Source organism: Balaenoptera acutorostrata, chromosome 19 (assembly GCF_949987535.1).
Source record: "Balaenoptera acutorostrata chromosome 19, mBalAcu1.1, whole genome shotgun sequence".
Taxonomy (NCBI): Eukaryota; Metazoa; Chordata; class Mammalia; order Artiodactyla; family Balaenopteridae; genus Balaenoptera; species Balaenoptera acutorostrata.
Genome location: NC_080082.1, coordinates 34,334,056 through 34,357,134, shown reverse-complemented (window position 1 = coordinate 34,357,134; position 23,079 = coordinate 34,334,056). Strand labels below are relative to the sequence as shown.

Below are 23,079 nucleotides of genomic sequence, written 5' to 3'. Positions count from 1 at the left end.
AGCCCTCGCCAAGCTTCTGCTGCTTTCTAGGAAAGCGCTGTCCTCACCCACCTCCGTTAGGCCATTCAGAGCTCGGCATGTGCCAGACGGAGCCCGTCGGGAAGCAGCGGGCACACACTCAGATAGGTCACTGGAGGAGGGCTTAGGAAGGGGACTGCTCACAAAGGCCTGGCAGGTAGGGGACCTCGAGGGAGGGATGATGCCTGGCCTGGTCACTGGCGCTGGCTGGTCACCCACAGGCCTGGTGGGCATGCCAGGGAGTGGGCACTGGATCTGGAGGCAGAGGGTACCCTGGTTCTAGGAGCCAGCCCTCTGGGAAAAGGCAGGAGGGTGCTGGGGCAAGGCTTCACTGGAGCCCAGTGGGCAGCTTCTCCTTCCTGTTCCCTAAAACCCCACCCTCAAGGCCTTGATATGTATGGCCACCTTTGCTAAAGGCTTATGGAGGGTCAAGTAGCTGCAGCACCGCCTCAAATGGAACCTCAGACATCCTACCTGGGCCTCCCCTTCCCCTCCAGGGGCATTTTTTTTACGTGACCCCACCCTCTCTCCCCACTCCCATCTTTCGTCTCTGTTCCTCCCCCACTCCCCAAACCTTGTATCCCTAGCAGCAGAGTCACCTCTTGGGTTACCTTGACACCTGCTGACCCCAGAGCTTTTGGCACCTGCTACCTCTCTGTTCTCATCCCCCCTACTCTCTCCACTCCACCCACACTGACTGCTGTGCTATGTCTCAAACACCCTTCTGGCCTCAGGGCCTTTGCACATGCTGCTTCCTTCTGCCCGGATGCTCTTCCTCCAGATCCTGGCAAGGCTTGCTCCCTCAGTTCCTTTAGGACTTTGCTCGAATGTTACCTTCACTGGGAGGGCTTTTCTGGCCTCCTGGGAACTTCCTCTTCCTTCCCATTCCTCATTTTTCTCCATAGCACTTATCATGGGTGTCTACAGATTTTATTTATGTAGCTTAGTGTCCAGCTCTGCCACTGGGTGCAGGGATTGTTTTCTGTTTTGCTCACTGCTGTGTCCCAGTTCTGGGGCAGGGCACTCCATAGATGCTCAAACATTGCATGGATGAATGAAACAAAGGTAGCGCCTCCCTAGAGGTCCTCAGGTGGCCGCCCTTGGTAACACTTGCTTTTATCCCTGACACCTGCTTGGGGTTCGTCCTGCAGACCCGCCGTGTTCCCCGTCCTTCTGCCGGGCCCAGAGGCAGCTGCTGGGGGCTGGTGCCCCAGGAGAAAGCCCCTGGCCAGAAGAGAGGCTGGCTGACTCTGGAGGGTGTGGGGAGGTGGCCAGCATGCCTGCTCTCTGGCCCCTGGGCCATCTGCTGACCAGGCCTCCCCTTGCCCTGCAGGCCAACGAATGCATGCGGATCAAGATCCTGGGCGACTGCTACTACTGCGTGTCAGGCTTGCCCGTGTCCCTGCCCAGCCACGCCCGCAACTGTGTGAAGATGGGGCTGGACATGTGTGAGGCCATTAAGTAGGTACCACGCACAAGCCTGGGGCACTGGGGCCTGTTCCCACGGCGGGCCCCTCCTGCTCCCCAAGGCATGCTGGGGAATGCATCGTCCCCGCTTTGCATATGAGGAAACTGAGGCTCCAGGGGCACAGGAGGCTTACCTGGACCACTCAGCAGTGTGTTTGCATCCCTCCCTCTGGGCCCACTGGGACTGCGAGTTCCAGAGAGTGTCAGAAGCTCAGAGCTGAGGGCCATGAGGACGGGCAGCTGGGCTCCGTTTCTCCGGAGGCTGAGCCTTCGCAGCAGCAGGGGAGCTGGCAGACGTCTGCTTCCTGTTCCCCCTGTGAAGACCCTGGAGTTGGGGGACGAGCCCTCAGAGCTGCAGGGAGACCCCCAGCCTCCTGCGGCTCCTTGCCACTGACATCCCAGCCCCCCACAAGGCTCTCTGGAGCCCCGAGCAGCCGTGGCGTGTGGCGGTCAAGCGGGTGGCGGAGGGCCAGGCGGGCTTAGCCAAGCGGCCCAGTGTCCGGGGCAGAGCAGGGCGCGGCTGGGCTGCCGGGCAGCGCACAGCTTCCGCGCAAACCCAGCTCCAGCTTCTCCTCCTCCTGAAATCTCACCAGAAAAAAACCCGGCCAGGGAGTCGGTCCAGGTCACAGGCTGGCTCTGCGTCACCGCCTGTGTGACCTCGGGCTGGTGCCCCAGCCCTGGGGCTTACTTCCCTCCCTGGAGCATGTGGGGGTGGTGCGGGGCCCTCTGCTCCCCCGGCTTTGACCCCGGCAGGCTCGGTCCACCCCTAGCCCGTTGGCGGACACGTGGCACTGGCTGCTCCCCAGGCCCTCACGCACTTATCGAAGGGAGCCGGAGGCCTGCTCATGTTGGGGGTGCCTTGTGCCCCAGGGAACTCTAAGTTGGGGCTCCTTGTACTACGTCGTGGTGCTAGCAACTCCCAGTGCTCCCAGATCCCAGAGATGGGGCTGTATAAGGCCCCCCAGGGCTGGCCTCAAGTTCCTTGTTTCTGCTGGGTTTGGGGCAGTGTCTGGATCCCTCAGCAGACTCCAGCTGGGGCTGCCAGGCAGGGGTAACACCCAGTGATAGTATGTTAGGGCCTCCAGCGTGAGCCACAGTGACCAGTGACGGTTGCAATTCCTCCTCCTTTTAACAGCCTTTGAGCTTGGGGCGGCCACACCCATTTGCACACTCCTGGAGATGGGGGGCTCATCCCCTTTCGAGGAGGCAGCCCCCTCAGGCCGAGAACATTCTCTCCTGTGAGCTGGGCCTACCCTGTTCCCATACGCTCCCCGCACCCTTGCTCTGCCCCCACCCCGTGCCACAACCCCTACCAGGGACCTTGAGCCTGTCCTAGGGTTCAGGGCCCCCCAGCAGCCCTGGCTGGGGTGGGCTGACGGGCCTCTGCCTCAGGCAGGTGCGGGAGGCCACAGGCGTGGACATCAGCATGCGTGTGGGCATACACTCGGGGAACGTGCTGTGCGGTGTCATCGGGCTGCGCAAGTGGCAGTATGATGTGTGGTCCCATGACGTGTCCCTGGCCAACAGGATGGAGGCAGCTGGAGTCCCTGGGTGAGGCTCAGCTGGATGGCGGTGGGGTCAGAGGTCCGGGGCTGACTCTGGGCTGCGGTGGTGGGGTGTCAGCATGGGGTCAGAGAGGGAATCAGCGACCTGAAGGTGGGGGGAGCCTGCCCGGGCTCTGGCCTGCTCAGCCCTGCCTGCTGTGCACCCCCGGGTGGGTGTCTGCCCTCGCTGGGCCCTGCTGCTGTCCGACGCTCATCTCCCCCAGCCGGGTGCACATCACAGAGGCGACGCTGAACCACCTGGACAAGGCGTATGAGGTGGAGGACGGGCACGGGCAGCAGCGGGACCCCTACCTGAAGGAGATGAACATCCGCACCTACCTGGTCATCGACCCCCGGGTATGAGGCTCAGCCGCGGCAGGCTGGGGGGCGGCGCTGGGGCTGTGCTGGGGAGCAGGGTCCACACCCGGGGCACGGCCCCCATGGAGGGAGAGGTGGGGCCTGCCCGGGGTAGGAGGCAGTGCCCCGTTACTAGGTATGTTCTAGGCCCCAAGGGACAACTTCTCTGGGCCTCAGTGTTCTATGAAAGGGGGATAACAACAGCGCCTACCTCAAGAGGAGAAAAAGCTAATCGAGTGAAGCCCTCACCGTCAACTGGGTGTGTCATAAACGTTCTAGAAGTAATAGTCACTGTTAGTTTATTTTCCATGAGGTTGTCACTAATCGTCCAGATTTTCAAAAGACACGTTTTAAAAACACGCTTTGGATGGGAGTCAGGGAAGCAAGGGATGGCCAGGGGGCCGCTAGGCAGGAGCCCCCGTGTGTCCTGGGCTCTGACCCGCCGCGTGCGCCCGCCTGGCCGGTGCTTCTAGGTCCACGGTTGGCCCCGCTTCCTTCAGGACCCCGTGGTGGGGAAGGCTGTGAGCCTGCTTCTGGGCCGCGGGCCCCGGTCCTGCCCGCAGCCTGCCTGCGCCGGCAGGGGCCTTTCGTTCCCGCCTGTGGGAGGCCAGCTCGTCTGGGCCCTCGGTGAATCATCCTTGGGGCTTGCTCAAGAATGTCGGCAGTGGCTGGCTCTTTCCAGCTCCCTCTCACTCTGGCCTTTGCCGTCCTCGGGGCTGGCCCGCCTGCCAGTCTCTGGGGCAGCCGCGGGCCAGCCTGTGAGCCTCCCCCGACGCCCTCGGGCTTCATCCTGCCGACGTTCCCACTGCGCCCTAGGTGGGTCAGCCATGCTGAACAAGCATCGGGGGAACGCCGCCTGGTACCTTGGGGCTGCTCCCGGCCCGCTATCGTGGAAACCGCCCAGCCCCTCACCCTGTCCCTGCAGCTCTGGGCCCCGCCCACTCCTCTGACCACCCCCCCCCCCCCCCCCCCGCTTCCTTCCTCCCCAGCCCCGTGCCAGCCTCCTGTCCCTCCACTGCCAGGCTCTTTCCACTGCAGAGCCCTTGTCACTGCTGCCCCCTCCGCCCAGAGCCCTCTTCCCTCTGTCCCAAATGCTCCTGTTTATCCTTTTTACTGTTTATTGTCAGTGTGAGCTCCATGTGGGCAGGCTCGGGGTGGGGGTCCCTCTTCTCCAGGCTTGAACCCCTGGTCCTAGGACAATGCCTGGTACAGAGCAGGGCCCCAGATAGCTTGTGAACGAATGAAGCAGAGCCCTTGACCCCGAGGTGGTGGCAGGCGTAGTCCGGTAGCCCACCCCGCGGGGCCGCTGGATCAGCAGGTATGACCGCGGGCGCCCGGTCAGACTCGTGTTCCAGATGAACGAGGGAGAAGGTTTTAGTACGAGTGTCTCACGCAGGGTTTACTGGGCACCCTGTCGTCTTTTATCTGGCAACACTACCTTCCCCCATCTTTGTTTAATTTTATTCATTCACATAGTTGAAAATTCAAAAAGCGTGAAGGGTGTGCTATAGAAAGTGTTCCGTGCATCCCTGTTCGCCGCCGGCACGTCCCCCGTGCCGGGGACCCGTGTGGTGAGAGGTGTCTGTGCGCGTCTAAGTAGAGGGAAAGACTCCTCTGGCCTCTTGGCTGAGCTGGCGGTAGCACCTCCACCAGTGTGAACTTTGCTTCACCAGTGACGTAACTTGGAGACCTTCCCTTCTGTGCACAGAGACCACCCTCGTCTCTTCTCATGACTGTGCTGCACGCACTGCACGGAGGCGTGATGGGGAGGTCCTTTCCCAGCTCTGGCTTCTGTAGGCTTACGTGTGTGTGTGAGGTGCCCCAAGGGATGAGTGTCCAGAGGTGGCTGGTAGGGGGCCCGTGGCCGGGGCAGGTTGCAGGTGCCCTCCCTGGGCCCTGCTTCTGAACAGATGTGTTTTTGCTCAGAACTGATGGATCTTCAGGACCCATTTAATTTTTAGGGACAGTGTCTGGCTTCCATGCCCTAAGAGAGAAGTGGCAGTGACCTTGAACTTGAAGAGCTGGCTGCCGTGTAGGCAGAGTTGCTGACGGTGGAGGGGGAGGCAGAGAAACGTGACCTCCCCAGACCCTCAGGGCAGGTCACTCACCACAGGGCACAGCTCACTCTCAGGACCCTGGGACTCTTCACAAGGGCTGAATTCCATGCCATTCCCTCTGGCCTGGCACACAGACATGGCTCAGGGTTTAAGAATGTTTCTGTCCTAGGAGGAGGCAAGAAGTTTCCAGGAAAGTTGCTGCCTATGGCTTAACGAGTGTTTGTGGCAGTAGGTGTTGGCCCATGTGGGTGTTTGTGGGAACCGCGGGAGACTGGGACTCCTGGAGGGCAGGAATGTGAGGGGATGAGGGGGACTCAACAGGCCTCGAGATGGCCCGAGCTTGTCCCTGGTGGCCTTGGGGGTCTTTCTCTTCTCTCCCCCTTTTCCAGTCCTGTCCGGCCTCGCCAGCTGAGGATGGTCCCAGGCGGGTTGTTGTTCTTGGCGGGGGGTTGGGGGAGAAGGAGGCGGGGCTGGGCCCCTCCTTCAGGGCCTGGCTAAGCCACCCTGTCCCTGGCATGGCCGTGGCAGGCTTGTGGCAGACAGTGGACCCATGCTGTGGTTTGCGGGCTGTACAAGTGGAACTCCCTGGAATGCTGCTCCGTGGGGAGCAGCCCTGGGTTGGCCAGCACTCCCCTTCTTCCTGGCTGCTCCCACACGAAGGACATGTGCTGCCACATGTGGGTGGGCAGGGCAGGAGGCTTGTGGCTTCTTCCCCGGGTGCCATCTCCCTGGGGTGCGTCCACCGGGAGGGGCCGATGGGCTTTCAGACCCAAGGAGCTTCAGGGGCCAAGTGGGGCCTTCGGGCTTGGGGCCTGACCCCACCTCTTGCCCTGGGGAGGCAGAGAAGGGCCTGAGGGGCTGTGCACAGTTGTGCCTGGGGCAGGGACAGGGCCCCGAGCTGGGGCCTCCCGGGAGCCCAGCCAGGGAGAGCACTGGGCTTCCGCCAGTCCCCGAGGGGCTGCAGACCCAGCAGCTGTTTTGCCATTTTCCCTTTTCGCCAGATGGGCCAGCGTTCTGGGCAGCATTTCCTTTCTGGTGGGGCGGGATGGGGGCGGGCCATTCTCGTGCTGAGAGGGGAGGGGCCGTGTCTGTGTCTGCCTGCAGAGCCAGCAGCCGCCCCCGCCCAGCCTACACCTCACCAAGTCCAAGGGGGACGCGACCCTGAAGATGCGGGCCTCCGTGCGCATGACCCGCTACCTCGAGTCCTGGGGGGCGGCGCGGCCCTTCGCACACCTCAACCAACGCGAGAGCGTGAGCAGCAACGAGACCCCTGTGCCCCACGGGCGGAGGCCCAAGGTAGGACCTCTCCTCCCAGAGAGCTGAGAGCAGGGGCCGCAGGGAGGGGCAGGAGAGCACATGCTAAGGGTGTCCTTCCACTAAGGGTGTCCTTCCGTCCGAGCCTCACTTTCCGCATCTGCAGCATGGTTCCGGGCTCTGCCCTCCCTCCCTCCCTCCTGGGGCCCTTGGGGAAGTGAAGGCATTTGGAGAATGCTCCAGGGCGGCGGGGGATGTCCCCGGCCTCCTGGTTCCCCAGACCAAGTTCAGTTTCAGTTCTGGGTGCCTGCAGCTTGGCCAGTCCTTGCATCCAAGAGTGCCGGAGATGACAGACCCGGTCCAGTGAGGCGCATCAGGGCCCTGGGTCCTGGAGAATAACCGTCTCCCTCTCCCTTCCCTTCCAGGCCATTCCGCTGCGGCGCCACCGGACCCCTGACAGGTTTGTGCCCTGTCCCCTGCCTCCCTGGCCAAGTCCTGCCCCAGTCACCTCCTCCAGGCAGGCTGCCCTGACCAGCCTCTGTCCAGGAGGGCAGCTCCACAAGGCCCAGCCCTGACTATGGGTTTCGCCATGGCTTGGGTCAGAGTGTTTTTAGGAACCAGAACTTCACAATGATCGAGTGGCTGTTGTATACCCACCCTGTAGTGGGGTCAGTGGGGTTGGTGTGATGGAACCCTGGGGTTTAGTGGAAGAGACCTTGGACCGGGGCCGGGGGGGTCTGCCCTTTGCTTCTTGCTGGGCTGCTGGTGGCTGGGTGATGCTGTGTGATGCTGGGCCTTCGCTTGTCCTCTCTGGGCCTCAGTGGGACCCGCCTTTCCCTCCTCCATCCTGCACGAGGCCCTGGGACCTCCTGCAGGCACCTGGGAACCCCACTTGGGTGAGTCATCTCGTCCACACCCCTGCCTCTGGGCAAGTAGATGTAGGTTCCTGGGCTGATGCCGTTGTGGGTGTCTGATTCCAGAAGTGCGTCCCCCAAGGGGCGGTCAGAGGATGACTCATACGACGATGAGATGCTGTCAGCCATCGAGGGCCTCAGCTCCACGAGGTGAGGCTCCGAGACCCGTGCCCGCCTTGTGCCTCATGCCCAGTGGCTGTGTCCGTGGTGCTGCCTCCTGAGGGTGGCCCCCCACGCCCTCCCCTCAACTCCTCCAGGCCCCACCTCTCACTGCCTGTGTCTCCACCCCACAGACCCTGCTGCTCCAAGTCTGATGACTTCTCCACCTTTGGGTCCATCTTCCTGGAGAAGGGCTTCGAGCGAGAGGTGAGGACCTCTGAGCAGCCCCAGGAACAGGGGCTCCAAGGCCTGGGGTTGGGGGCGGGTGCTGGCCACAGGGCAGCCAACACCCCCAGAAGGTCTGCTCAGGGAGGGCTCTGGGGAGTCGCTCCAGCTGCCACTGGGGTGGGGACGGGGCTCAATGAGGCCTGTTTGGGTTCTCTTCTTACTGGCCTCGCCCCTGCACCTGACACCCCTGTTAGTGGTTCCCCCACTTGGGTTTGGGAGACTTTGCTCCCTTCAAATGCCAAACCTTAGCCAGTGCTGATAGGGGCCAGCGCGCACCTTTGGCTCTGCACTTTTTAGAAGAAAGCCCCAAACTCAGTATCAGTTTGACGGGGCCTGACCGGTTCCCCCTTCTGGCTGCTGTAACGCCATGCTTGTGTCCCACTAGTGACCATTCACTTATTTATCGAGGGCCTACTGGTTCTGGCAACATCCAAGGCACGCGTGTGTCATTCTGCCCTCACCTGCTGGCCAAGGTGGGCGACGGTACCCATTTCACGGACCCCAAGGTTTGGGGCGTCTTGGCCTCAGGTGCGGCCTGAGGGAGTGGCCCAGCCCAAGGCCCTCTGGTGCTGGGACCGCTCTGCCGCTTCAGCCTCCAGGACTGTGGGGGCTCCCTGAGTGTGTGGGGAGCTTGGGGTCTGGAGGCAGGTGTGGTCACCAGGAGAGCCGCCTGGCGGGCCTCCTGCTGGCTGTGAGACCTGGACAGGCTGCCGGGCTCCCTGAGCCTCGGTTTGCTCGTCTGCGGCAGGAGCCCTGTGGGCTGAGATCTTGAGATGGTGCCGGGTGTGGAGGGGCGGGCAGCACAGGCCCCCGCCCGATGGCTTGGGGCTCAGACCTGGCCGTGCTCCTCGGTTTGGGGTGAGAACAGACCCGCCACTAGCCCCAGTCGCAGCAGCCCCAGAGCTCCCATTTGGTTCTCGCCCACGGACTTGGGCTACGGGCTTTACAGGGACCTTGGAAATGAAGTTGGAGACCTGGGCGGGGTGGGGGAGGGGAAGGTATCGCCTCTAAATATAAAAGAGAGACTGCAAAATGGAAACAGATGAAAATTGTTTGTTCATGATGATGTAACAGTCAAGGAGGGGAGGAAGTCAAGGAGGGGGCGTAAGGTTTTTCTTAGAGATGATTAACTCGAGCCAGGGTGGAGCCCAGGAAGGGGTCAGAGCAAGTAGCCTGCCCTGCAGGCGGGGCCTCGGCTGCCCGGCCACCCCTCACAGTCTCTGTCGCCCCCAGTACCGCCTGGCACCCATCCCGCGGGCCCGCTACTACTTTGCTTGTGCCAGCCTTGTCTTCATCTGCATCCTGCTCGTCCATGCCCTGCTGATGCCCAGGTCAGTCGGCGGGTGGGCCGGATGGTCAGGCACACTGGGGTCGGGCTAGGAGGGGTGGTGACCTTGCAGATCCCACCAGAAAACCTGCAGGAAGGGGCTGTCTGTTAGAGTTAGTACCTTTAGTCACTTTAGGCGTCAGAGCCCCAGAAACTGGACCTGGCACTGTGGCCCCCATACCTGGAGTTGCCAACGTTTATTTTTAGTTTTAGTTGAACATGCTTGCTCGCTCAAGCCGCAGACCTCCCCACTCCCAGATGCCTCTCGCCTTCAAAGTCACCTGTTTTCTGTATGGCCCTTCAGGCATTTCAGTTTTTTGTGACTGTTGCCTGAGGTATTTGGAGTCCTAGAGGGGCAGACTCCTAAAACCGTAGCTGCTACCACCTCCCTCTTAGGTGTGGGAAATTGAGGCCAGGGGGCTTAATGCCTTATCCAGGGTGTGTGGCCAGTACACAGAAGCTGCTGAGATTCACGCTTCTGCGAAAGGGCTCTGTTGCTGGGGGCGGGGGCAGGGGGCTGAGGTCACAGGGAGGGAGGAAGGTCAGCCAGTTGGCGGCTTCTGGAAGGGTAGTTAGGCCAAAGGATCCACTAGGATCGTGGTTCAGGATGTGCTTAATAAAGACGAAATAGGGAACGCTTTTAGATGGTGCTTCTGTGCCGGGCAAGAGTCTGAAGGCTGTAGTATAATCAGTTATTTCTTGTAAACTTGGCCCGGAAAGCGGGGCGTGATGTTGATCTTGGTCCTCGTGTCTCGGCCAGGCCTTGTGTGTTGTTCGTGGGGCAGCTGGACCACGGTGTGCAGTGTGCCCTTTCGGCTGAGTGCAGAGTAGCCGTTTGGGAGGGGGAGAAGGTGAACTGAGGCGCTGGGGGGTGGGGAGCATGCCGGTGGCTTGGGCCCGGGCAGAGGGTCCCCCAGAACTTAGGTTTTTCCTTCCTCTCCAGGATGGCGGCTCTGGGTGTGTCCTTTGGGCTGGTGGCCTGCGTGCTCGGGCTGGTACTAGGCTTGTGCTTTGCCCGTGAGCTCTTGGTGAGTGGGGAGGCCCCCGACTGGGCGGCGGGCAGGCCGGGCCCCCCGGGTGTTGGGGCTGTGGTGGTGCGAGCCCCGGCCCCGTGACCCCTGCCGCTCCGGCCTGGAGCACGGTCCGGAGGCTTCTCCCAGGCATCTCCGTCCTAGGTGCTAGTAGTCCGCAAGCGGCTGTGGCTGTCCCCGGCCCCAAGGGTGGGGCTGTCCCTTCTGTCTGTGCACCACACGTGTCCTGAGCTCTGGGCCGGGCGGGCACAGCACCCCTGACTCCCCAGCGGAGCTCTCAGAAGCTCTCGCTCTGCTGGGCCCTTGGGCTGTGGGCCCCCGGGCCAGGCCTCCTGTGGGCTCTCCGTCCACCTCGGGTGTGGGTGCTGGGTGATGACACTGTGATTCCGCAGAGGTGCTGCCCGGCCCGGGGCGCGCTCCGAGCCATCTCCGAGAGGGTGGAGACGCAGCCCCTGCTGCGGGCGTCCCTGGCCGTCCTGACCATCGGCAGCCTGCTCACTGTCGCTGTCATCAACCTGGTGGGTTCTGCGGCGGGGACGGCAGGCCTGGCAAAGACCCCTCGGGCCGTGCACGCTTCCGGGGAGGAGGGAGCAGTCTTTGACCCTGGGGACCTCCGGATTCTAGAATCCTATAATCCTGTTGCCTAAAAGCCCATCTGGTGTGACCCCTGTGGGTGGGCCCTGTGAGGTTCCCGTGGCGGCTCTGAGCTCCTCACCCTGTGTTTGTCACATGAGGACTTGGGGGCCCCCAGAGTGTTCACGTGGCCGACCCCACAGGGCCACCACGGCGTCCTTGACGTCCCAGTCTTTCTTTCCGGACCCTGAGGAGGTCCTGTCTCAGCCTCTCTGAGACCCAGTCTCCTCACTGGGGATGAGCAGCCCTGGGCACAAGCTGGAGGGGACACCTGGGCCCTGCTTCTCGGGCTGGGCTCGTGTGCTTTGGGCTCAGACAGCACTTGTCCCACGCGGTCCTCCCCCCTCCGACATTTAGAGCCAGAGTCTCTCCCATCTCCGTGTCCCCTGCGCTCGGGACTCTGTGACCACCTCCCTCAGTGTCACCTGGGGAGAAGGGGGCTCACTGAAAACGTTGCTCCCAGCTTCTCCCCCCGCCCCGCATCAGGCGCTGGGGTGGTGTCCCTGTGCCTTCCTTGGACTCCCTCTTCCCGCAGTGAAGCTGCCAGCTGCGGTGGGAAGTCGGGGGCACAGAGGCTTCGGCCAGGCTTAGAGCCGGGCCTGGCAGGAGATGCCCATGGTGCTCTCGGAGGCCCCGGCCCTGCCCTCTGCCCCCTCCAGGTCCCCAGCCCCGCTCAGCCGGGGCAGACCCTGGAGTGCCTGGACCACCCCTCACGGGGACCTGTCTTTTCTGTAGCCGCTGATGCCTTTCCCGGCCCCAGGGCTGCCTGCTGGGAACGAGACGGGCCCGGGGGCCATGAGCGGCTGGGAGAGGACCCTGTGCAAGCCCCTCCCGGTGAGTGTGTCCCTCGGGGCTCCTTGTGCCCTCACGCGGACTGTCCCTGCACGCTCAGAGCACACTGAGCACCTGAGCCCATGGACATGGAAGAGCCGAGTCCCCCCTCTCCCAGGCGAGGCGAGAGAGCAGGGCCGGCTGGGGCTAAGGGGTCCTGGTGCTGGCGCCTGGGTACAAGGCGAGAGGGTGGGAGCGCCCTGCGCTGGTGGTTGTCTCCTGACCACGCTCGTCATGATCTCCACTTCATGGATGGGGAAGCGGGCGCGGGGAGGCTGACGGATTTGCCTCATAGGCGGCGGAGCCAGGACTGGGCCCAGGTGGGCTGACACCAGAAGCTGCGCCTGGAGCGCCCTCCCAGACAGGATGAGGGCTGTGGGACTTGAGGGGGGTGGTGGTGAATTTGAGCTGGTCTCTAAAGGGCAGAAAGGTTATGGGACGGGGGTTGGAAGAGGGGACAGTGAAAAAAAGCCAAGGCAGGTAGTGGGCACAGTAGGTTTCAGGTGGTCGTGTCACGGGGAGGGGGCGGGGGAGGATTGGGGGATGAAGCCAGCGGTGGGTTGGATCCAGCTCCAGTGGAGCACGAGTGCCCGGGTGAAGAGCTTGGTCTTTATTCTGGGGGCAGCAGGGGGCCACAGCGTGCTCTTGAGCAGGAGAGTAACATGGGCAGAGATGCACTTTGGGAGGGACCGGCTCATGGCGGAACTCAGACCACTGCCTGGACCTTGTCACAGCCTCCCCAGCACGTGCATTTTTATTTACTGTGTTTCTTTTCCCTTTAAATGAGTTCACTTGCCATAAGTGGAAGTAAAAATATAGTGAAAACAACACAATATAGAAAGTTTTAGATTCCGTTGCCTGCTCTTTGTTAAGGGAGGTCAGTGAGGCCAGAGAGTGGTGCTGAAGACACACTGGCTCTTCACGGATTCCTCTGTGGCTAAAGGTGTCCCTCCCTTGGGTGACCTCTGATCCGGGAGGTGCCTCTTGGTGACGGGAGATGGTGGGGTGACTGACATCCCCGTCTCCCCAGTATTACACCTGCAGCTGCATCCTGGCCTTCATCGCCTGCTCTGTCTTCCTGCGGATGAGCCTGGAGCTGAAGGTCGTGCTGTTGACGGTGGCCTTGGTGGCCTACCTGGTGCTCTTCAACGTCTCCCCGTGCTGGCAGTGGGACTGCTGTGGCCACAGCCTGGGCAACCTCACCAAGGCCAATGGCACCCTCAGGTGGGGCCCAGGTCCCACACTGCCGGGACCCCTGCCCACTGCCTTTCTCGACTGTGGCCCATTGTAGCACTTCTTGTTTTGTCTCAGTGTCATTTCAAACTAAGGTGCTTTTGCATTCACAGTCCCCTCTGGACTGGACACCGTGTGGGCTGGACCGGCAGGTGGCATGGTTTCCGCTTTACAGAAGGGGAAGTGATGGGCTCAGGCCCTGGGTCTGCAGCACTCAGAGCTGAGTGTGACTCATTTGCAGGGGGTGTCCCCGGTCCCAGGAGGCCACCTGGGTGATCCTGTCTCTAGGCCAGTCTGGGGTGGGGAGGCGGAGGCTTCAGCTCTAGCCCAGTCCCCTGCTTTGAGCCATGTCCTGGGTCTCCAGAGCTCTGGAGAGAGCAGTTGGCTCTGGTCTACTCCCAGACTGATGCGAGGGGCTGGCGTGTGCGTAGTTCTGGGGGCTCTGGGCCTCAAGTGGATCGAGGAGCAGGGGCCTGGCCCCCCTTGAACTAAAAGGCAGGAACCTGGGGACCCAGAACAAGGTCTGCTCCTGTGGATCTGGCTTGCACCTGCACATTCCTTCTGCCGACCTGCAAGCCCTGCTCACCTCGAGGAGCTCTGGCTGCCTTTGGCTGCTCTCCTGCCTGCCTAGAGTGCTTTCGTTCAGACTTCGCCATGAATATTCCTTGAGACCCAGGTGTGAGCTCAGATGTCACCTCCCTGTCAACTGTACGTCCCTCTTTTCTTTACAACCTGAAGCGTCCTGTTTGCCAACCACAAGAACGTGAGCTCCGAGGGCAACGATCTCCCATCTTGCTTACTTTCCCATGGGCTGGCCCTGCATCTGGGCCTCATGCCATCCCCTGAATTCGGGGGGCTTTGGGCGGAAGTGGAGATGACGCCTGCCTTTCCCCTTCATATCCACAGCTCCCCGTCCTGTTCATGGGATCTGAAGACAATGATCAATTTCTACCTGGTCCTGTTTTACACCACCCTCATCATGCTCTCCAGACAGGTACGGCCCAGGAGGCGCCCACCGCGTCCCTAGCTCAGCGTGGCTGCTTGTACCTCTTTCTGGAGAGGTGGGGGGTGGGGCTGGGGCTGCCTCAGATTTGGAGCAGCACACAGGACTGCAGTCTTTCGGGGAACTCTGGTCCCTGGGTCAGGGTCCTGAGTAAGTGTCCTTACCTCCCATCAGGACACGAGTGACATTTAATCCTGTGGGTCACTTGAGAATTAGGAGTCGTGGCTGACTGGGGAGCGGCTGTTGAGTTGGAGACATCTGCCAGGGGTACAGGGTGGAGTGCTGATGGGCTGGTTCCCTAGCCCCCAGGGTTACGAGTGTGCTCTGCCCTCGCTCGCTGCTGCCAGGACACCGATGTTCCCTTCTGTCCGCAGATTGACTATTACTGCCGCTTGGATTGTCTGTGGAAGAAGAAGTTCAAGAAGGAACACGAGGAGTTTGAAACCATGGAAAATGTGAACCGCCTTCTTCTAGAGAATGTCCTGCCAGCCCACGTGGCCGCCCACTTCATTGGTGACAAGTTAAACGAGGTGTGGGTGAGAAGGGGCTCAGTCACTAGGACAGGGAGACTGAAGGTACAGATGCGGTCTTGTGGAGGGACGCGCTATAGCGACAAGGTGCTTTCTGCACTTGGTTTCCATGGCTCTTGGCCTCACTGATGCACCCAGGAGACAATGTGTGGTGTTAGCTGCAAGAACACAGGCTTTGGATCAGAGACCAGGGTTCAGGGGTGATTGTGGACAAGATATCTCACTGCCCTGGGCCTTGATTTTCACATCTATAAAATGGGGCTGATAGTACTTGGCTGGCAGGATTGTTGCAAGGATCAAATATCCAGGTATTTGCAGTCTGGACCATCTGTTGATGAAAACATGCGTTTTTACCAATTCTATGTAGCAGAGAGTTTTATATCTATGGAAACTCAGGCCCAGTGAGCATAGAACCCAGGCCTCCTGATTGTTACCTTCTGCTACCCAGGGGTTCTCAAACCCAGCTGTACAGACCCAGGGTACTTAAAGGAGCCCAAAACCAACCTGAGTCTGACCCTCCCCAACAGATCGATTCGGAATCTCCTGTTTTGTAACGGCCCCCACTCGAGTCCCACGTACAGCCAGCATCTGCTCCTGGAGTGCGAGGAGTTGCCTCCCCAGTCTGCTTCCCCCTGCCCCGCGCCCCCCACGAGGTCTGGTGGCCACAGGGTCATGTTTCTTCCCACCCCCAATCCAGGACTGGTACCATCAGTCCTACGACTGCGTGTGTGTCATGTTTGCATCCGTGCCGGACTTCAAAGTATTCTACACGGAGTGCGACGTCAACAAGGAAGGGCTGGAGTGCCTGCGCCTGTTGAACGAGATCATAGCTGACTTTGACGAGGTAAGGCCTCCACACAGCCTGGAGAGGGCAGGGTGGGGCCGGGGGCACCCTGCGCCCACTGAACACGTGTGCTGCGGCGCCCCTGGGGAGAACACATGGTACGCAAATTATAAAAAGTACCTATGCGTTTGCTGTTTTGTTTTTTCACTGTGTAATTTATCTTCTCTGTGAGGGGCAGCTTGCTTAGATTTAGGTTGTAGAATAGTCTGATTTCCTGCTAAGCCCCTGCTAGCAACCTGTTTCAAAGGAAGTCACTCAGTTTGGGCTTAACTCTTAGCTGCAAATAATCGACATTCCTGTGTAGATACTGTTGGGCGGGGTGTTTGCTCCTTAGCAGGAATGAGACCAGATGAGAATGGAAGAGACAGGGAATGTCAGGGAACAGAGACGAGAGGGAGCAGCAGGGAGAGAACCCAGAGGCTGTGTCCCACCTGTACGGAGGTGGGAAGGGCCCCGCATGAGAAATGTTTGCATTAGGAGTGGTGGTGGGAGGAAATCCTACCCCCTTCTCAGAATCTGGGACAGGCCTGGGCTGCAGCTGTGTTGTATGGCCTGCTTCCTTTCGTCTTATAGCTGCTGTTAAAGCCCAAGTTCAGTGGTGTGGAGAAGATCAAGACCATCGGCAGCACGTACATGGCAGCTGCAGGGCTCAGCGTCCCCTCAGGGCACGAGAACCAGGTACCCAGGCAATCGGGTGGTCTCATGTCCCAGCCCCAGACCAACACTGTACTTAGAGGGGGCACCTCTCCGTACCCCCTCCTATGAGGGAAGGGCAGAGGAGCTCACGGCTCAGCCTGAGGGAGCGTTTTGGTGGAGGGGTTGGGGCAGGCGGCCCCTCACCAGGAGGGGCGCTTAGGTGGGGGAGCAGGTCCTAGACCCTGTGTGGAGGAGCCTCGGGACACCTCTGCCCATCAGTGGCCCCCCGTGGGTTTCGTGCCCAGGCCGGCACGCAGCGCTCAGCAGGTCAGGGTGCTCTGGCGCGTCCGTCTGACAGCCGGTGGAGGCAGGAGGACGGGGTGCGAGTGGCCCTGGCCCCATGGAGTGCTCTGTCCTGCAGGACCTGGAGCGGCAGCACGCCCACATCGGCATCATGGTGGAGTTCAGCACCGCCCTGATGAGCAAGCTGGATGGCATCAACCGGCACTCCTTCAACTCCTTCCGCCTCCGAGTTGGTGAGGCCCTGGGAAGGCGGGCTGGGCCTGAGCTCTGGGTGGGACTGTGCAGCTCCCGCCTCCTGGCAAACCCACTCTCAGTCCGGTGTATGTTGCCATCTGCTATGAAAAGTTTTAGAAATCCCTTTCTGATCTGAAAACCCCAGTGACTGGGTAATAAGAATTCTTTGCATACTATTTATGAAGTTACCTTGGCAAGTTTTAAGTAAATGGGAATATATCACTGCGGGGAATGGAAAGCCCAAATCCCTGGCTGTAAAGAGGTGACCTTAAATACATTGAGAACAAAGCAAAATCATTAACCTAAGTAGTCACTGTTAGCTAACAGGGTCAGCGCTCAAAGCCCATTTACTGTTCAAGAGGAGATGAGTAGATACAGGAAGTGTTCACAGTGGATGCAGGTTTCACATCCAGCACAGCCTGAAAACTGCCGAGAGAGCGCTCTCCTCCCATCCCAAGTACCGCCTCCCGTCAGACTCAGGAAGCACCCTTCCAACCTTCATTTTAGTTGTTTTGTCAACGCTTTCTGTGGTTGCCGGGTGGATTCTGTGCCTGAGGCTTTGCCTCTATGATCTGCTAACTGCAAACATGTTCTTTAGGCATAAACCATGGGCCCGTGATTGCTGGAGTGATTGGGGCACGAAAACCTCAGTACGATATCTGGGGAAACACGGTCAACGTTGCCAGTCGAATGGAGAGCACCGGAGAACTTGGGAAAATCCAGGTAAAAGCTCACCTGGGGAAACCTGTGCCCAAGGGGGAGAGAACTTCCCAGAGGTGAGGGGGCCCGGGCCATCAGTCAGCTGTGGGATTCTAGCCACAAAATTCTTGAGGGAAACCAGACCCTGTCGGCCGATTTCTCTTCATCCCTCCCACAGCAGATTTTCTTTCTGCTTCTGAAGACTTAGGTTTCTTTTCCTTTTCAGGTTACTGAAGAGACATGTACCATCCTCCAGGGACTAGGTTATTCTTGTGAATGCCGTGGACTGATTAACGTCAAAGGCAAAGGTGAACTGCGGACTTACTTTGTCTGTACGGATACTGCCAAGTTTCAAGGGTTGGGGCTGAACTGAGAGTTTTAGGTAGGTGCAGAACATGCTGGAAGCCGATTTCCTTCCCTGAAGCAAGCCAGGGGGAAGGCTCAGCCCCACGTCAGTCACAAAGGCAGTCCAAGGGTTTGGCCATTACCACCCCTAGCAGGTGGTTGTGCATGGCTTCCTTGAACTGGCACTAGAGGATTTCTCAGCTTGAGGTGACCACCAAGCCTTACACACAGGCAGCCAGAACCTCTGTGCTGTCGGAGTCTGCAACTCGGCCTCCGGCACAGCAGAGAACGGCTCATTTGTGAGTTTTAGACCCTCATTTCCCCAGGTGCTGTGGAGGAGACCTCAGAGCATGACCTGGAGAACCCCGCCCACCCCTACTCCCCCTTGGCCTGTGAGCTGCACAGGCGAGACTCCTTTTTCTTTTCTTGTCCAGGATGGGTGGAGACTCCTTTCTCCCCAGCAGAACAGCTACAAGAGTCCACGTCTCTCATACAGGCATTCTGGTCAAGAGTTGAAAGGGTGTTTGTTTTAAATCTATAAATGGTTTCAAACAATAGGGAGAAAACCCCACAGTGGACACTTCTTACTTCTTGTCATCTTTGGCATGTGTCTGTTGTAAATGGATACATTGTTAATGGAGGTATTTATTATCCTTTAAATGACTTCTGAGATGCTAGACAAATTATCTTCTCTGCCTTTGTAACCACTGACACATACGTGGGACCACGGTCCAGTGTGAGCATATGGGATCAGCTCAGCTGTGGGTGGAGCCCAGAGCAATGTGGCTCACAGTAGGAAGGCAAGGAGTGTCACAGCCTTGGCTTTGAATCAAACAACTTTGAAGCCAGAATTTTGAGATTAGGTTTAATGAGAAAAGCCTAGAAAATAAGGTATAAGCTCTTAGCCCTTCCTTGACTCCTCACGCATTTTTGAGCACCCGCTGCAACCTCCAACTCTTAGCTTTATACTGGAAAGGAATGGAGTCCGTGTGGAGAGAAGCCTGTAGTTCTTTCCTTTCCTTCAGTCCTCATAGCTAGCTTTGCAGAGCTTCAACACTAAGAGGATCTACTCAGCATCAGCACGTGTAGAGGTTCCTGTATCTGGGAAGCCAGCCCTCTCACAGGTGCTCGGATGTTCTTGTTCTGAACTGAATGAATCAAGGCAAGTGAAAAAGCCAGGTCTGTGAGGTGGTGTCTTACAGCACTTTAGCTCCAAAAGAATGGAAAGAAGTCTACCTATGTTGTTTCAAGGTGAGAAATAATAACCGAACTGCCCATTCCTTTTTCTGAACTGACTTCATTACCTCATAACCACAGTATCCCCGGGGTTTCTAATAAATACAGCTGAATTTCACTATATAGCAGGAATTCTTAGCCAGAAGTCATCCCTGAACTCCCCTGAAATTACACAGAAAATCTTGCATACGTGAGGCTTCAAAAGACCACACAACGCTGCAGACAGGTGACTGAGCAGCCAGGTCTGCCTGGGACGGAGGGCTGTGGGCTGAGCTGGCACCCCAGCCACGGGCAGGGAGGGACTGGAGCCGAAGCTGCTGCCTGCTGGTGCTGTGTCTTGTTGGGGGCTGGGTGGGCTCTTGGCAGAGCTGATGCTCTGCATGAAACTGGAATAGGTAGGAATAAATCACAACAACTTGCTGGCCTAAAGGAATTTCATTGTGAAAACGCTGGTAAGGGAAATAAGCCGTACTTAAATTGCCTTTTTTACACACCAGTTCTTCATCTAAGTACTATGCTGAAATCCGTACCCTTAAAATGAGGAGTGACCAGGGCTGCTCAACAGGGCTCTCCTGGGAAGTCGGGAAGGTTCTGTTACTGATATGGTGTAGACACTCATCAGTGTGCTGGGCCTCTCTGAGGTGGACATACTTCTGCTCTTGCAATATGCAAATTACTTTTTTCCTCCAGCAAAGAAATCCCAGTTGGGAGTTTTAAAAAATAATTGGTTACCATTCATGTATTTTTCTTTCACTGTGCTCAGATGATAAGAATATTAAGTTTTGAGTTTTTGATGATCAGATCATAGTGTATAACTAACTGACCGTAAAAATCACTTATTTTTCATAAATTTGTTTTCCAATTACCAAGTCATTTCTTCACAGGTGTCATTTTGCTTTATGACAAGTATCTTTCCTAACACTGACCTTCTCTATGGGTCAGGGACCTGCTTCCAATTTCTACTGAGGTGGCCTCACTGATGCTAGTGAAAATCACACCTGAAGTTGTCTGGTTTACTTATTAAGAAAATTTCCTGACAAGATCATTAACCACTGTATACATTGTGTATATGTACAGAAATATGCTTTGAGAAAGTACATGCAAATGACTAGGGGTTATTCTGTATACTGAATATTTATAGACCTGTAACATTTGTTTCAAAATGTTATAATTTCATTTTTATAAAGCAACGGTGTTTCTCCTTTGTTTGGCTTTTCATAGATTAAATTAGCAATTTGGAAAACCTGATGTCGTAAGGTGTTTTGAATTTAAATGTTTTCTTGGTCTTCAGGAACTTACCTTATTAGCTAAGTAGATCTAAAGTTTGAGTCGGTTGCTGCCTGAATTATATTTGAGAGACAAACTCTAAAAAGACTTGATAAATACATATTTGAACTGATTCTTTAATTCTCTTGGCATATGATTTCAAGTATGTTTTTGAAAGATTAGGTCATCTTAACTCTCTTGAGAGACTGAATTTTCCTTCACCCTACTTGTTAAGTGTTAGTTTTCAAAGTCAAGAAACTAATAAAGTAGCTTCCTGCCTGGGTGTTTTACAGAAGGGCTCCATGCAGTCTGAGTAGGGTCTTAAGCTTAATTTGTTCACTGAACTAGGCTACAGTCTAGTGCCTGGTTATAGAAGAGGACCACATCGTTGTCTCCTACTTAAGTAATTAGACTGCTTGGGCACTTGACCTTTGCATTTCAGGTAAAAGTAAATGAGTTAGTTTAGGGGGCAGGGCAGAGGCAGAGGTGACCTGTGAGAAACAGTAAATAGAAACGTAAACTTTCCTTTAAGCTTGCTGATTTCCTTATGTATTCATGGATGATTTACTTTGTTATCTTATTTGGCTTATCCTTTTACCGTAGTTCCAAATAACCCTCTGACAAATGGCAAAAACAAACCAAAAAGGAACACTAGACAAGTTAGTGCTATGAAACTCCTGATACGTTTTGTTTTGTTTTTGTGGTGGTGGGAAGCCCCTAATCCTTCTACATAAGGACATCATTCCCAACAGGTATATAGGGGACACACTAGTAAATTCTAAAGGTATTTTAAGTGTATTTGTTTTCATTGTATAACAATGGAAAAATCTCACTGGATGGGGATTTTAAAGAAGAGTTTTTCAGTCATGGTGCTGCCTGTGCAACATAAGGAAGCAGCACTATCCCTGCTCTGCGAGAACTCTGCCCAGGTCTACTCGCACCCACTTTCTGCTCAGGATGGCAACAGGTCAAAATCATTCATTCCTCACAAGGCCACTTTTTAAATAAATCATCAAGGTGAAATCTGGTAAGTCAGGAACCATTTGGTTATAATTTCCTTAATGAGAAGTACGGCAGATGTGGAAAACTGAGGGATTTCAGTTATTTGGGGAACTTCTTTTAATGGATGGCCATAAAAAGGCTGTTTTATTTTCTGAGCTTTTCTCTATCATTTCCTCCTCAGATTTAGCCCCAGGGAAAGGTGAAGGGGTAACTTAGCTGATACGCACACTACAGCTCACAGTCCCAGGTTCAGCTTTATTACCTAACACAAGTCCAATCTCTGGAACATTAAAATTAATTGTTCCAAAGTTTAATTAAAAACACAATTTACAAATATTTAATATCTTCTGAAAAAGCATTTCCAAGTTAAGAATGAAAAAAATATATACATAATATATAATCAAATACCAGTTAGCTTCAAATCCCATCAGGTCCACACTCAGTAACATCAGTCTTTTTAGGTTCTTCAAAATCTGGAAGAAAAAAACCCCCTTCATTCAGTACTTTTTTCCTTTTAATTAAAAAAGGTATGTGAAGGTAAAAAGAGTAACTGTTGACAGCCCTTCTTTACTATGTTCAAGGTTAAAGACTAGGTGCATCACTGTGGCTTTTTTTGGCAAATGTGTGAAATCTTTATTCCTTAGACAAGATGGAAAGAAAACTAAATAGTTTATATGTTAACAGCAGAGACAAAACCTTTCAGATGTTACTTGGAGGGGGAAGACCAATGTTTACTTTTACTCACACTTAGCCCTCCACTCTACCGGAGACACAGGGCACGTACCTTCTGTTAAATCTACAAAGTTGTTTTCAACCACCGGGGAGGGGATGGAAATCCCCATTGCTTTTCGGACTCCATATATGCTTACAATATCACCTGGAGCTACTTGCTGTGCAAGTTCTTTAAGGTTATTGGTCACTTGTTCAGCTGGAAAGAAAAATCAACATAAAGACAGTTCAAGGTACTGAAATGTGGTTCCTTTAGATAACTTAAAAAAACAAAACAAAAGCCCAATAAATACATAAGTGGAAAAAAATACTGTCCATGGTATTCACTTCAGTGTTACTTTATTGTGGTATCACTACTCAGAAATTTTCCCTTTAAGCACCCTTATTCTCCTACCAGAGGTACAACATACCAAGATGCATTTCTCTGTATGAGGGACCCAAGAGACAGATCATGTTGGGAGGGGGTCTGGTGCTCAAACGCTCATTCTGGGCTTCCTGGAGCTCTCTGAGCAGTTTGGTGGTCTCATCAAGTTTCCTCTGGAACACTTCAGCTTCTGTGTGGTTAAGAAAAATAACTTACTAAGGATAACATGGACATACTTGTACGTGATCTTGTGCAATAAATTGAGTACTATGCTCTGGGGTTTTGCTATTTATTGGTTAGTCTTCTCAAAGGAGTAATCCCCCTCAAATGAAATCAACACCACAGACATGCTTTACTATTCCACTGAAGCATGGCCAGTCAAGATGTTCCTGTAGTGAATGGATGGCTACGTTAATCTGTGCTACTGTGACATTAAATCTTGACTGCCTGTGTCGTGAAGTATTTCCTTCAAACCCTCTGGAGACACTTACCTTCCGAGTCAAAAACTTCAACTGGAGCTCCAAAGTTTGTTACTGCTTTCAGTGCTGTAAGCCTGTCTTGATTATTGGAGTCTAAATGCCCTGTTGGTTCGATTTCTGTAATCTGCTTTAAAAAAAAAGATTAATTGAGCTTGCTAAGCCCTGACAGTGCTAGAATGAGAAATTAAGAAGATGGTTTGTGTTTATAAGCCAAGCTATTTCACCTATTTAGAGTTATAATTCTGATACCTATAAAAACCTTTAAAATGCCATTCCCAAATCCTGGCAAAAGTGTCCATAAATCACACTTCTCGGTAATGGAATGGTGTGTCTTACACAATCTGCATCAGTTGTTT

The 23,079-nt window shown here is 55.9% G+C and overlaps 2 protein-coding genes across 17 annotated transcripts in view; one reads left to right on the top strand and one right to left on the bottom strand.

The window, feature by feature from the left end:
• ADCY7 (adenylate cyclase 7) overlaps positions 1-20,122 on the top strand; it is a 61,165-nt gene extending 41,043 nt beyond the window's left edge. For all 6 annotated transcript variants that reach the window (XM_057533802.1, XM_057533797.1, XM_057533798.1 and 3 more), the window contains exons 9-27: positions 1,352-1,479; positions 2,878-3,036; positions 3,254-3,386; positions 6,548-6,739; positions 7,123-7,157; positions 7,678-7,761; positions 7,905-7,977; positions 9,232-9,329; positions 10,269-10,353; positions 10,749-10,874; positions 11,725-11,823; positions 12,851-13,044; positions 13,960-14,047; positions 14,431-14,586; positions 15,284-15,430; positions 16,004-16,108; positions 16,488-16,602; positions 17,202-17,326; positions 17,529-20,122. In XM_057533802.1, coding sequence (XP_057389785.1) covers positions 1,352-1,479; positions 2,878-3,036; positions 3,254-3,386; positions 6,548-6,739; positions 7,123-7,157; positions 7,678-7,761; positions 7,905-7,977; positions 9,232-9,329; positions 10,269-10,353; positions 10,749-10,874; positions 11,725-11,823; positions 12,851-13,044; positions 13,960-14,047; positions 14,431-14,586; positions 15,284-15,430; positions 16,004-16,108; positions 16,488-16,602; positions 17,202-17,326; positions 17,529-17,675 — 2,289 coding nt within the window. In that variant the 3' untranslated portion in view covers positions 17,676-20,122. The remainder of the gene's footprint in view (positions 1-1,351; positions 1,480-2,877; positions 3,037-3,253; positions 3,387-6,547; positions 6,740-7,122; positions 7,158-7,677; positions 7,762-7,904; positions 7,978-9,231; positions 9,330-10,268; positions 10,354-10,748; positions 10,875-11,724; positions 11,824-12,850; positions 13,045-13,959; positions 14,048-14,430; positions 14,587-15,283; positions 15,431-16,003; positions 16,109-16,487; positions 16,603-17,201; positions 17,327-17,528) is intronic.
• A 1,264-nt stretch (positions 20,123-21,386) lies between these two features.
• BRD7 (bromodomain containing 7) overlaps positions 21,387-23,079 on the bottom strand; it is a 38,555-nt gene continuing 36,862 nt past the window's right edge. For 8 of the 11 annotated variants that reach the window (XM_057533811.1, XM_057533803.1, XM_057533813.1 and 5 more), the window contains 4 exons: positions 22,736-22,850; positions 22,291-22,434; positions 21,936-22,079; positions 21,387-21,624 (listed from right to left, as the gene is read on the bottom strand). In XM_057533811.1, coding sequence (XP_057389794.1) covers positions 21,569-21,624; positions 21,936-22,079; positions 22,291-22,434; positions 22,736-22,850 — 459 coding nt within the window. In that variant the 3' untranslated portion in view covers positions 21,387-21,568. The remainder of the gene's footprint in view (positions 21,625-21,935; positions 22,080-22,290; positions 22,435-22,735; positions 22,851-23,079) is intronic. The other 3 variants (XM_057533804.1, XM_057533807.1, XM_057533809.1) reach the window with 1 other exon arrangement.